The sequence below is a fragment of the Cynocephalus volans genome, chromosome 7 (assembly GCF_027409185.1).
Source record: "Cynocephalus volans isolate mCynVol1 chromosome 7, mCynVol1.pri, whole genome shotgun sequence".
NCBI lineage: Eukaryota > Metazoa > Chordata > Mammalia > Dermoptera > Cynocephalidae > Cynocephalus > Cynocephalus volans.
In genome coordinates, this window is record NC_084466.1 from 131744074 (window position 1) to 131758922 (window position 14849).

Genomic DNA, 14849 nt, shown 5'->3' on the forward strand with positions numbered 1-14849 from the left:
GTCATCTTCCAGAAGACTGAACAAATAATTTGAGTCTCCCAGGTCTTCAAATTATTATTATTAGGTATTAGATGCTTGTAGGCACCTCCCTGTTCTCCCTCTGGCCCGGTGTTCCTCAAGTGGAGTCTGGGGCTCCTCTGCAGTACAAGCAGCTCAGGAACATGTAGGTGCGGATTCCTACCACCCACCTCCCCCCCCACACACTACTTAACAAGAGTCTCTGGAGCTTGGGCCCGGGAATCTTCATGTGTAATAAACTCATTCTGATGAGACACCTCTAAAAGAATGCTAAAGCAAGACAGACACGAGGAGATAGGAGCAGGGCAGGGGAAGAACCCAGTTCTGTGTCGGCTGCACACTGCGGCCACCGACAGTCAGTGGGAGTTGGTGGAGCACAGCTGTCACTCACGCCCTCCACCAGTGGGACTCACAGTACAGCCAGGGGCAGGTCTGGGGAGATGCTCTCACCTAAGTCACCCTCTTCAGGCACCTGGGGACAGCAGCAGGGCTAGAGCTGCAGTCAGTTTTGTTGAGGAATTATCCTGCTTACCTGGCCAGACCCTAGTCCCCATGTGTTTGCTTTTGAGTCAGTGGAAACTGCTGCCTCCTAAGGTAATAAAGAGCCTGAAAGAGTCTTCCCGAAAGTCAGAAAGTGCACTGCTGCTTATTCTCCAGGGAGTCATGGTGGGGTGGAAGAGGTCCAGGGTGGGTGAGTCAATAATGGCCAGTATGCCAAGCCCAATGCACACTGCTCTTGGATGAGCAAGGTGCTTTTAGCATGAGGTCCCTGAAGGCTGAGCCCAGGAAAAATACTAACAGAACACCAGAGAGACTCCATTTAATGCACTGTTTTCAAACTCCCATTTTTTTTGGAAGGATGGCATTCTTTGAAAGGACCTCCCTTTGAAGGGGCTCCAAGTGGGGCTCACCACTTGGATTCAGCATGTCTGGGCATCTCAGGAAAATTAGTAGGTCTGCAGGCACCAGAAGTTTATCTAAATGACTATGGAATATTCCCAAGAGTGCATTGGCTCTAAGTAAGAGAACTGAGATCCAGCAATGAAGCTTGTCACTTGAATTTGCTAGCAAGCCCCTCAGCTACAGTCTAATGAAGGGGGTGAGAGGTTACTAGGAGGAGGTGCTATTAGCAAAAACTGAAAGAACTATTTTACTAAAAGTCCAAGTTTTAGTAAAACTATTTTACTAAATTCTTGTACACAAATGACAGTTTTGATATCCAAGTGGAAAAGTAAAACTCTAAAGAGGGTTAGAAAACATTTGTCCCTACTTTTTAAAATTTATTTTTATTTTACATATTTTATATTAATCAATATCTCGTTTTATATTAATATATTGCTTAATATTAATTTTAAATTAATATATTATTTTATATTAATTAATATATTACATATTTTATATATAGCCTTATTTTTTAGAGCAGTTTTAGGTTTGCAGAAAAATTAAACAGACGGTACAGAGAGTTCTCATGTGTGCCCTCCCCAACCCCTGCACACAGCATCCCCTATTGTATGTTTGTCCCTTCTTTTTTACACGTAGAACCCAGTGTGAGCAGCAACAGTTCCCAGAAAACAAGCCCAGGGGATGTGGCAGTACCAGAGCCTATGCCTGGCAGACATGGCTGTCTTGTGGCCATAGAAGAAGGGAAGGCTGGAACAATGAAAGAATTAAAAACTAGCAGAGACAATGTGATAGTAAACTGGGCTTATTTATGAGTGTGTGCAAAACATCACTGAGACCTCCCAGAAATACTTACCAAGAATTTTTCAGGAACCAGGAGTCCTGGATTAGCAGGTGGAAATAAGAGCAAGGGAAATATGGGTTGCAGAAAAGCACAGCAGTTAAGAGGTACATGCCCTGGAATAAGACTACCTAGGTTCCAGTCCTGGTTTTACCACATAACTAGCTGTGTGATTCTGGCTAACCACTCTATATTTCAGTTTCTGTATCTGTAAAATGGAAGATACAATAGTTTTTACCTCTTATAATTGTCATGAAAATCATATGAGCTTAAAACATGTAAAACACTTAAAGCAGTATTTGGTATACACAGAGTAAATACTCAGTATAAAGTATAGTACCCACATGGGGTTGTTATGAAAATTTAAAAAGATAAAACTGGTAAATCACTGAGAAGAGCTCCTGCCATGCTCAATAAATATTAGCTATTATTATGTGATAAAAATTAAATTTTATGTGGTATCAGTATATCAATATACTGAAAGACTAACATAAGGGGAAAAATAATAAAATTTTTACTTGGCCGTATAAAAGAAAAACTAAATACAGTTAGTTATGCAAATTGCTTACCACTTATGCCTAATTACTACGAAGCACAATAACAATTATACATAGAATTAAGTGTGTCAGATTGACTTTGCTAGAGGTTTGATTATAACACTAACCTCTGTGTACATATGCTCGGTGTTCATTGTCTGTTACTCTTGTAGTATGATCATCTGCTAACGTAGCTTAGTTATCTGCTCACTACATGAAAAATTAGTGGCAATGTTAGTGCCACGCGCTTCCTTCTCATATCCCCCCAAATCTCTTTGCAGTCCTTTTCTCCCCAAATTGTCCATTGCATCTGAAGATCTTTCCATCCTTTTTTCAAAACCCTTTAATTTAATCTATTTTTATAGAGTACTTACTATGTAAGGCACTATAGTTAGGAGCTGAAGGGTATGCAAAGATAATTAAAGCAGCCCATATGTAGAGCCAAGTATAAGGGAGTAAAAAAGAAACCAACATGAGGCAGAAAAACGTTGCTGTGAGGCTTCAAGAAGCGCTGGTTGTGCTTTTGAAGTAGATGCTTATTCAAGAGTAAATAAGATTTTAAAATAATAGCTTTATTGTGATGTAGTCCGCACACCATAAAACTCACCCTTTTAAAGTGCACAAATCAATGGTTTTTAGTAAGTTCACAGACTTCTGCAACCCTCACAATCAATTTTACATTTCCTTCATCCTAAAAAGAGCCCCTTATCCATTAGCAGTCACTGCCCATTTGCCTCCCCTCAGCCCCTGGCAGCTGCTAATCTACCTTCAGTTTCTATGGAATTGTCTATTCTAGACATTTAATATAGATAGAATCATACAATTTGTGGCCTTTTGTATCTGGCTTCTTTTACTTAGAATGATGTTTTCAAAGTTACCCATGTAGTAGCATGTATCAGTACTTCCTTACTTTTTATGGACAAATCATATTCCATTATGGATACACCACATTTATTTATTCATTCATCACTTGATAGACATTTGGGTGGTTTTTACTCTTTGACTATTATGGATAATGCTGCTATGAACACTAATGTTCGAGTTTTTGTCAGACATAGGTTTTCAATTCTCTTGAATATATATTCAATATATATATATATATTCAATATATATTCCTCCTAGGAGAGGAATTGCTGCATCATATGTTGCCTCCATATTTAACCCTTTGAGGAATTGCCAGGCTATTTTCCAAAGTGTCTGTACCATTTTACAATCCCACAGGCAGTGTATGAGGATTCTAATTTCTCCACATCCTCATCGACACCTATGGGTTGTCTTTCTTATTTTGGCTCTCTTAATGGGTGCAGATTCTTGCTATGTTTTTGTTTGTTGTTTTTTTGGTTTTTGTATTTCCCTAATGACTAATGATATTGGGCATCTTTTCATGTGCTTACTGGCCATTTGTATATCTTTTTTTTGTAGTAATGTCTATTCAAGTCCTTTGAGCATTTTTAATAGAGTTGTTTGTCATTTTGTTGCTGAGTTTTAGAGGTTCTCTACATATTCTGGATACTAATTCCTTATCAGTATATACTTTGCAAATATTTCCTCCCATTCTGTGGGTTGTCTTTTTGCTTTCTTGATGGAGATTTTTAAAGCACAAAAGTTTTTAATTTTGATGAAGTCCAATTTATCTATGTTTTCTTTTGCCATTTGTACTTTTGGTGTCATATCTATAAAACCATTGCCTAACCCCAGGTCACAAAATCTTATGCCTCTGTTTTGTTCTAAGAGATTTAAAGTTTTATCTCTTACATTTAGACCTATGATTCATTTTGAGTTAATTTTTTTATATGGTGTGAGGTAAAGATCCAACTTTATTCTTTTGCGTGTGGATATCAAGTTGTCCCAGTGTCATTAGTTGAAAATACAGGCTGAGTATCCCTTATCTGAAATGTTTGGGACTAGAAGCATTTCAGATTTTGGATATTTCTTTTTATTTTGGAATATTTGCAGAATGCATACCAGTTGAGCATCCCTAATCAAAAAATCTGAAATCCAAAATGCTCCCAAATCTGAAACTTTTTAAGCACTGCCATGGTGCTCAAAGGAAATGCTCATTGGAGCATTACATTTTCAGATTTTCAGATTAAGGATGTTTAACCTGTACTAAGGATAGGAAAGATTTAACAGAACAGCATGAACAAAGGCATAGAGGCATGAATGCATGGATGTTCAGGAATAGCAACCAGTTTAGTTTGACCAGACGATTGGACAAGTAGAGATATTTAATGGAAAATGAGGCTGAAAGAGTATGTAGGGTCAGATTATAGAGAGCCTTGAGTGCCAAAAGTAGGAGAACTATGGAAGATTCTTGAGCAGAAGGATGACATCAATATCAGGCTTTCAGAAGATCTAGGTGCAGACTAAACACTGGATTGGGACAGGGTCAAGAGTATAAGCAGAGAAGTCATTTAGTGGAGCTTCTACAGTGGTCTAGGCCAGAAGTCACAGCAAAAGCTGGGATAGTAAGAGTAGAAAAGAGGAAACTGGTATGTAAAAAATACAATAGAGGTACAATACACACAGGTCTTGGTAGTTGATTGGTTGTTGAGAGTGGATTGGGAAATACTTGGGAAAATAGTGGTTCCATTAACAAAAAATAGTAAAGTCAGGAGAAGTGGCTAGTTTGGCAGGAAAAGTAAGGTAGACACATTGTCTTTACAATTTAAAACATTCCCAAGAGAGAAATCTAGCATTCATTTGGAAGTGCAACTCTGGATCTCAAGACAGAAGTCAGGGCTGAAGGTAAATATTTGAGAGACGTTGCATAACCATGACAGTGAAAGCCATGAGCATGAATGAGGGATTCTCTCCTATCCCCCTATCTCTCTAGATAGAAGCTCCTTCCGAATTTCCTTAGATGATATTTCTTCCTATTCCCAACCCTAAGTGTGGGTTCCCTTTGTTCTTTCACTCAACAAATATTTATTTAATGCTTATTATTCCCAGGGCACTATTCAAGGCACTGGTAATACTCGGTGAACAAATCAGACCAAAAAAAGATCTGCCTTGGGCTGGCTGCTTAGCTCACTTGGTTAGAGTATGGTGCTGGTAACACCAAGGTTAAGGGTTCAGATCCCCTTACCAGCCAGCCCATCCCTGCCAACCCCCCCCAAAATCTGCCTTAATGGAACTTATAGTAAGATAAAACAAACAGTAAATAAACAAATACGTAAAATATATAGTGTTCAGATTATAAAAAGTGTCATGGAAAAAAATGAAGCAGAGAAAGGGGAAGTGGGAGTTGCAATTTTAAATAGGACGATGGAAGAAAGCCTCAAGGAGAACCACACATTTGATTAAAAGGCTGACATAGGTGAAGGAACAAGCTATGTGGATATTTGAGTAAAAAGCCTTCCACGAAGGGAAAACAGCCAGTGCAATGACCCAGAGGCTGGAGAGTGTCTGGTATGCTTGAGAAGTGACAAGGATGCCAGTATGGCTAGAACAGAGGGGTAAGTAGTAGGAGATTAGGTCAGAGGCATACCTGGAGGCCAGATCGTATAGGATGTTATAAATCATTTGACTTCTACTCTGCGTAAGATAGGAAGCTATTAAAGGACTGTGAGCAGAGTGGCAAAATTTGATTTGTATTTTCAAGCTATTAATCTTTAAAGAGACCAAGCATTTTGAATATAGAATGTGGAAGAATAAGGGTGGAAGCAAGGAGATAAATAGCAGACTTTTACAATAATCCAGACAAGAGATAGTTCCAGCTTGAACCATGGTGATAACAGTGAAGGTATTGAGAACTGGTTAGATCATGGATGTATTTTTAACTGGAGCTGGCAGGATTTGAGGACAGACTGAATACAGGATGTGAGAGAAAGAAAATAGTCAAAGATAACTCTCCAAAATTTTTGTCTGAGCAACTAGGAGGTTATTTACTAGGTGGAGAAGACTACAGAAGGAGCAGGCTTGGAGTGATGGCAGAGAAGATCAGGAGTTAGCTTTGGATATGTTAATTTTGAGATGCCTATTAAACACTGAAGGGGAGATGTCAAAAATATACCTGGGTCTGCAAGTCTGGAGTTCAAAAGAAGAGCTGAGAATAGTTGAGAGGGTACAGGAAGGCATAAATGCTTTGAATGGCACCTAATCTAGGTAGTAATATCAGCAACTGCACACCCTCATGGGGAATGGGAAGCTTGAACCTCCATCCAGGGGTAAACTGGTTATACCATGTTCTGTCTGTAGAGAAGCCTCCATCTGTTAAATTTTATACCTTCCATGTTTGTTAGCATCTTTCCTTCAACCTATGACTGTTCCTAGAAGGCACCCATGCAAATACCTAAATTCTTTCCTTTTTGGTTCTCTTTGCATCTTCTCACAGCATACACTGTCTATGCTTTCTGCAATCTATATTTTAACCCCCAAAAGGACATCATGCCATCGTCCCATTAATCAAAGACAAGGTCCTCTTCCTTTGATGCTGACCACAGGACACAGTCTTTTCTCAATCTTTGATATTTTGGATATGAGTAAGCCAGCCATATGGTTCAAATGTGTCTGCAAATAGCTCAGGGGTTAACAACACAAGTTACTTTATGGAAACTTGTCTTTTTCATCTTTTCATATGGCAGCTTCTCAGTTTAATATTGTTTTCCACAAACTATACAGATTTTCAGGGCTGTGTGTGTTTTATATGAAGAGAATCAGTCAAGCTCTATGGCTTCTGACAAGAGACTGAAGCTTCTTGGTCTGTTTCGTTTCCAGTGCCCTTTCTGGGGATATTCAGCATCTCATTGGCATTCAGAATTGTAAGCGTACACCAACTTTCACGGAACAATATATAATGATTCCCATTCATTATTACATTATAATGGAAAAAGAAAGATAATAGATAAAATATGTTGGCTAATTTTCTAATTCCTATACTGAAGTCATCCTCCAAATCTCCAGCTTACTGCAGATTATATACATATATATGCATGCATTTAACTTTTGATTTTTATATAATTATAGATTTGCAAAAGTTGCAAAGAAATGTACAGGGAAATTTCACACATCCTTTTCCCAATTCTCCCCAATGTTAACATCTTAACAACTATAGTACAATATACAGAAAGCTTATTCATACTCCACCATTTTTACATACACTGTCATGTACATGTACTCGTGTGTGTGTGTGTGTGTGTGTGTGTGTAGCTCAGTGCAATCTTGCCATATGTGGAGCCTGGCATAACTGCTACTACTGTCAAAACACTTAAGTCTACCATCACCCCAAGATGCTTATGTTACTCTTTATAGCAACACCCAACCCGCCTTCCCAAATCCGTGGCAATCATTAATCTGTTCTCCAGCTATATAGTTATGTTATTTCACTATTGTTACATAAATGGAATCATGTAGTATATATCCTTTTGAGAACGACTGTAATCACTCAATATAATTTCCTTGAGATTCATCCAAGCTGGTGCATTTATCAATAGTTCATTCCTTTTTATTGCTGAGTAGTATCCCATGGTATACCACAGTTTTTTTAAACCATTCACCCATTGAAGGACATTTGGGCAGTTTCCAATTTGGGGCTATTATGAATCAAAGCAGCTATGAGCATCCAAGTACAAATTCCTGAGTAAAAGTAGGTCTTCATTTCTCTGAAGTAAATGCCCCAAAGTGCAATTGCTGAGTCATATGGCAAATCCATTTTTAGTTTTAAAAAGAACAGCCAAGCCATTACAGAGTCAGATTATTTACTTTTGGAATTTAATTATGACTCAATCCCTAGAGAGATGTTCCACTGTTTACCTCTTCCTGATTACATAGCTCTCCTTCCAAAATCCCATGGAGTCAGATGAACCTGGGTTCAAATCCTGCTTCACTCACTCATTAGCTAGGTGTGCTTCAACATATATTTAACATTTTTTGAGTCTCAGTTTCCCAGTTTGTAAAACCCCTGTTAATAATGCCTGAGACAGTAAGGATTTAACAAGATAAACATGTAAAATGCTGGCAGTAGAGCATCTGGCACACAGTTGTGAATTAATGCTAGCTCTCTCCCCACCCCATGGCAAAATAATAATCAAACATTCCTCCCAATTTTTATGGTATTGAAAATTTTAACTGACTTTAAAAATCTAAAGAAATCATACTACTTTTATTCATACTTTTTTTTTTTTAGTAAAAATATATCCTTAGTAGGTTCATCATGCATAATGTTTCCTTGCTAAAAACTAGTTTCTCTTTCTTCCTATCAATTATATTTACTGAAGTAACCCTCATAACTCTTGGAAACAAACAAGTTGATGTCTCTCCATTATACTCTGTGGTTTTTCTCTCTTCTAGGTCAGTGAACAATTTCCTGATGACTGGTCCAAAGGTTAGAAAAAACTTTCTTTGATTAATATGGGTTTCACCTATCTTAGTTTATTGACTGAAAACTATACATGTTGATTTCTTTTCATTATATGCACATCTTTTATTATGCTGTATATATTATAGGTAGAAAAACCGAGACACAGAGAGGGTTAGTGACACACCCAAAACCACACAGCAAACAAATGTTCGAGCCCACACAGGAATTCGAGAACACTGATTCTGAATTTATGGACGTAATTTTCAGAGCCAGAATAGTCAACAACCTTTCATGGGTGTCAGGCTGCAAAGTCACACATACTTCTCAGTACAAGAGTAGCGTGCAGTTCCCCATCTTTGAAATGCTGGAATTGTACTACATGATCTCTACGTGGAAGGGTGCTTCCAGCTCCAAAATGTTATTTTCTAAGGTAGTAATGGGATCAGAACAACTAAATTTTCATGAATTATGTGATTTGGGCTCATTTTGGAAAGACAATATAGTATAGTGAATGAAGGAAGGGTAGTGGGGACTACAGTCTGATGAAATTGTTTCATTCCTGTTTTGCCACTCCTAGTCCTGCTATCTGTGGGGCCTTGGGCAATTACTTCACTTCACCTCTCTGAGCCTCAATTTCCTAATCTATAAAGTGGTACCTGCTTCACCAGGTTATTTGTGATGTTAAATGAGACAGCATATTTAAAGTACTTCCTCTGTCATTATTGTGGAGGGATAAGAATGGGTGGGAAGAGACCTATTTGGCCAGTTTAGAGCAAATGCTTCCTAAGTTCAGTCTGAATTTTGACCGCTGTGTCCCTGCAGGCTTACCTCATCTACTCCAGCAGCGTGGCAGCGGGTGCCCAGAGTGGTATTGAAGAATGCAAATACCAGTTTGCCTGGGACCGCTGGAACTGCCCTGAGAGAGCCCTGCAGCTGTCCAGCCATGGCGGCCTTCGCAGTGGTAAGGAAAGCTTCGGCCACAGCTCCCCGGACCCCCTGGTCACAGGTTAGAGCCCCGGGGATGGCCCCCTGCCTCCTCTATACCCTTATTCCTCACCTGGTCTCTTCTCTCAGGTCATCTACCTCTCTGGGATCTTCTCTCTTCCTTCTTTACCTCCTCTTTCTCACCTATAGGTTTTTTTCTTTTTCCCCTAACACCCTCACTGCTCAACGAACAGACTTTGTCTCACCCCCAATCCTCTATCATCCTTGGCCTCCCAGTTGGCTAAAAGTTTCCTCACAATATAATTAACATCAGGAAGTAAGCAGATGCCATAATTCCTCATACCTCTTAGCCCCTTCCTTCAGCAGACTTAGCAGAGAGGTACTGGGCAAGTGGAAACTGACTAGGAGACCAGATTCCCATGGACAAGATAAAAAGTAGCCATGCCAGTAAATGGAAAAGCTGCCAATCAGAGGTTTTTTTCAAGGCTAACTGCACATGCCTCCCAGACCCCAATGTTCCAGGAGGAAGTGGGGATGGGTTCTATATAACCTGGCCATCAGATTCATCTCCTTCCCCATTTCTTCTTTGGGCTCTTTCCCAGCTAAATCTTTTACAATCGTGCATGCCAACAATGATCTAGCCACCTAGTCATGAGCTGAACGTGTGAGCTGAAAAGACAGGAGGGAAGAAGGGTAGGGTTGAGGCCAGGGATGGAGCAGACCCTGGAAGAGGGTAGGGTACATTATAAAGATAGGGAGATAGGATGGAGCTGGGAAAAGCAGGTATAATGATTGTATTAAAGGAAGATAGCATGACTGGTATTTCTTCGGGCTGTGACCCCTTCCTCTAACTCTCTGGATTTTTTATTCCTGCCAGCTAATCGGGAGACAGCATTTGTACATGCCATCAGTTCTGCTGGAGTCATGTACACCCTGACTAGAAACTGTAGCCTTGGAGATTTTGATAACTGTGGCTGTGATGACTCCCGCAATGGGCAACTGGGTGAGTAGTGATGCAGGGATGGATGGGCAGCACAGGCCAGTCACGTTTGCTTAAAGAATGAAAAGCTTGGTGGATAGCTTGGTGGGTTGAAGAGCAGTTGTATTCTTCTGATGAAGAAAAGCATGCTGAAGATGAGTGAACCAGTTTGAATGCAAACGCTACAGTGAGAAACCAGGCTAAATGTAGCTTGGGGCCCTCTTCTCCCATTGAGTGCTTTTCTTAACTTAAACATATTACTACTGATAAAAAGGAATGACACTCGCTACCAACTCCATCCTCTCTGTTCCTTCTCTCAAATACAGGGGGAACTTCCTTCAGGGTTGCTTATCCTTGTCTACTTTCCACTCTTTACCTCCACTGCTGTCTCCAGTCCTCTGTGCCTTCCCACTCAACTTCCAATTTTTTCTTTCATATAATTTTACCATGCCCTCTTTCCCTCTCGATGCTTGAGCTGTCTTCACTTTTTTTTTTTTTAAGAAGAAAAAGACTAGATTTCTCAAAGACACTAGCATAATTTCCTTCCTTGGGTATTTTTCCTGTTTACAGAAGTAATAGAAATTAATCACAGAAAATGTGGAAAACACAATATGAAAAACACAAGGCAGCAAATCGTACATTATTCTACCATTCAGAGATAATCCATATTAATATTTTTAGAATAGCTTTCTAGTCTTATTTTCTTTGCTTGTATGTATATACATATATATACACACATATATATGTATACACACTCCTTTTTCACATATTTAAGATTACACTGTAATTATGTGTTTTTTTCTCTTAACCAACAAACATTCACTTCTCACAGTTCGGGAGTCTGAGAAGTCCAAGGTCAAGGTGTGGGTAGATTCAGTTCCTGGTGGTTAGGGCCCTCTTCCTGGCTTGCACGTCTGTGTCCTCACCACAATCGATCTCATCAATTCCTTCTTTTGTCCATTTTAACATAAAAATGTCATGAGCGAAAGTGAGAAGTTTTTTGTATAATTATGGCTACAGTGAGGGAGGAAGAGACACCTGGTATGAAAGCCCGCAGCCATGGGAAGCTCTCTGTGGGGCAAGGCAGTTTCTGAGGCTGGGAAGTCCACAATCCAGGGAACACAGCTGGTGAAGGTCTTGGTGGTGGTGACAGTGATGGCAGGGTATCACATTGTGAAAATGGCAGAGCAGAGGGAGCAAAAGCTCTTCGCTTTTTTTGAGCCGCTTTGTTCTTTCCGGACCTCAATCACCGGCCGGGCACGTGTACGCTCTGCCCGCTGGGTAGAGGAACATACAGAGGAGCTCGCAGGCACCCTGGAGAGCATCCACTCAGCAACTACTTACGTCATGGAGCCCTCAGCAGGGCATTGGCTGAGGCTGGAAGTAGGCGCATAAAGGTGGCAAAAACAAATCTTCTGGTCTGAAACTAATCCGAACGCAGGGCACTCACCCAACCTTAATCCTTCCCTGTCCCGGACCCCCCCAAACCCAATTAGAAAGGGCAGCCCAGGAAGCTCCGCGCCGCCTGCTCGATGACCTTTCCTCCCCCTGCACTTTTCCAGGGGGCCAAGGCTGGCTGTGGGGAGGCTGCAGTGACAACGTGGGCTTTGGAGAGGCGATTTCCAAGCAGTTCGTTGATGCCCTCGAGACAGGACAGGATGCCCGGGCAGCCATGAACCTGCACAACAACGAGGCCGGCCGCAAGGTGAGTCCCGCAGCCCCTGGGCTTAGGCAACGGGCTCCCTCCACTCCTAGCCTAGGTGCGGCCTCCTTTTCAGTTCATGAACAGGCTGGGAGCAGCAGGCGCCGAGCGGGCTGGCCAAGCAGCCCAGCTGCACGCCTCTCAACCCCGCAAGGGCGGAGGCGCGCCGCGCTCTTCATCCCGCCCGGGCCTCTCACTCCTAGCTCTCTCTCCAGGCGGTGAAGGGCACCATGAAACGCACGTGCAAGTGCCACGGCGTGTCTGGCAGCTGCACCACGCAGACCTGCTGGCTGCAGCTGCCCGAGTTTCGCGAGGTGGGCGCGCACCTGAAGGAGAAGTACCACGCAGCGCTCAAGGTGGACCTGCTGCAGGGGGCTGGCAATAGCGCGGCCGGCCGCGGCGCCATCGCCGACACCTTCCGCTCCATCTCCACCCGGGAGCTGGTGCACCTGGAGGACTCCCCGGACTACTGCCTGGAGAACAAAACGCTGGGGCTGCTGGGCACCGAAGGCCGAGAGTGCCTGCGCCGCGGAAGGGCCCTGGGCCGCTGGGAGCGCCGCAGCTGCCGCCGGCTCTGCGGGGACTGCGGGCTGGCGGTGGAGGAGCGTCGCGCCGAGACCGTGTCCAGCTGCAACTGCAAGTTCCACTGGTGCTGCGCTGTCCGCTGCGAGCAGTGCCGCCGGCGGGTCACCAAGTACTTCTGTAGCCGCGCGGAGCGGCCGCGGGGAGGCACTGCGCACAAACCCGGGAGAAAACCCTAAGGGTCTCCTCTCACGCCTCCTTTTCCCGTTTGTCCTTGGCTTCTTTTAGAGACCCCAGTAACAGAGGAACCTAGGGAATGGGGATCCTGCACTCTCCAGCCTAGAGATCCTTAGAGGGAGAGACTCTGCAGTCTCTCCGGAGCTTGCCACTTTCCAACCTGTTTCCCCAATTCCTCTGCGATCTCTTAGAGCTTCACAGATCGTACTTAGGTCTGAGAACTCTCCGTTCCAAGGTTCTGAGCTATTGATCTTCCTTGGATTAGGATGAGAATAGGAGTTCCTCCTCCCCCTTCCTAGCTGCCCTAACGCTTGACCTAGCCTATCAAGCTTTAGGAACCGGAAATACCCTTCTCAGACATGCAGGGCCCAGGCAAAGCCATGGCTGTTCTCTTTTGCCCATTGTCTGCTACCAGGTCTCAACCGTAGCTGCATGTCCCTTCTGCAGAGCCCCTCCCATGCGTCTGATTCCCTGCTAACTGTTGACATAGACTCCTCAGGAATCTCTAATTCTTTCTCTCCCCTTTTCCCTTTCCTTTCTTTCCCTGAAGAGAAACAATGAGAAAACTGACCTGGGATAAAGAAAGCATACCCTTGGGGTTGGTTGCTAGAAGCAGATGTTGAAGACGGAGGAAGAGGGAATCCTAGAGTGCTGACTTGCTAAACACCATGGGTGCTACTCATCCTTGTGATACCACGTCACTAATAGACTTTACCAGAGGGGCAACAACCTTCCTAGACAATCACCCAAGGTACTCCCGACACATACCCAAAAGATCTAGGAACTACATAAATGACATACCAGTCATTCCCTACACTTTAAAGTTTTCTTCACCCTGTTCCTAAACTATTTCTTCCCAGCAACCAACTTTACCTCTTCTCCTTCCCCAAAGGATCTTTGTTCCTCTGAGCCAAGACTGAGGTAAATAAAGCCAATTTCCCATTCAGACCCTGGTCTGCACCTCTAAAAGCAGGTCATAGAAAGGAGAGCTGGGACCCTTCTTTTCACTAACCTGGTTATCAAAGAGGCAGGTTCAGGGCATTGGAAATCTTCCTTCAATAAGTAAACCTCCTCCAATGAAACTGTTGCTAATAGGAAGTTCAGCACCTTGAACTTTAATTTATCGAAGTCACTGCGATATGTGCCCTTTTTTCCAGATACTGAACTTACTCTTAGTGATACTGGGGGTGGGGTGGGGTGGGGTAGAGGATGTGACCTCTAGGCTCTCTCCTCCCTCCCACCTTGGCAGAATATCTTCTTCCCTAGAGACTTGCTTCCCTTTAGGCTTCCTTAAGTAGTTATCCTGGCCTAACTCAGGCTAATCTGCCAGGGATTAGTAAATCATCCACATAAATCTTCCACTAATACAGTCACTCAGTAGCCAAGAGCTTGCTGCTTGTGGTGCTTGAGTCTTCTGGTTTTATTCTCAGAGAGAAGCAGTACAGCAGGGACTTGATGATCAAACAGGGCTCTGGGGAAGAACTGGCAACCCCTGACAGGCTCTCTGCAGCCCAAGGAGCTTCCCCGCCAGCTCCCTTTCCCAGTCCTGGGTCTGCACACCGGCAGCTCTTCTGGAAAGAACTGGTCAGATGCTAGACAACCTCATCCCTCCTCTCCCAGAACGGGAGAAAGCACAGGGGCTCCAAGTAAGTAACAAAAGCCGAGGCTGTAGGAGCCGACCTGTAAAAGTGGAATAAGAGCCCTTCCGCTTTAATAGGTCAGGAAAATACAGCTCCCATATTCCAAATTCAAACAGTGGCCAGGTCAGACCTCATACACTCAGCCTCATCCCTACACATCTTCTGAGGTTCCCCTTCCTTACCAGGGGATACACTTCTCTTCAGGGTCTCCTAGTCCTTTGTTTCCAG

The 14849-nt window shown here is 42.9% G+C and overlaps 1 protein-coding gene across 1 annotated transcript; it reads left to right on the forward strand.

The window, feature by feature from the left end:
* Window positions 1-8584: 8584 nt before the first annotated feature.
* WNT8B (Wnt family member 8B) lies at window positions 8585-13079 on the forward strand. The gene is made up of 5 exons (XM_063103429.1): window positions 8585-8620; window positions 9419-9557; window positions 10419-10544; window positions 12083-12225; window positions 12438-13079. The coding sequence occupies exons 1-5, from the start codon at window positions 8606-8608 to the stop codon at window positions 12981-12983; spliced, it is 969 nt and encodes a 322-aa protein (XP_062959499.1). The 5' UTR covers window positions 8585-8605; the 3' UTR covers window positions 12984-13079.
* The last annotated feature ends 1770 nt before the right edge of the window (window positions 13080-14849 follow it).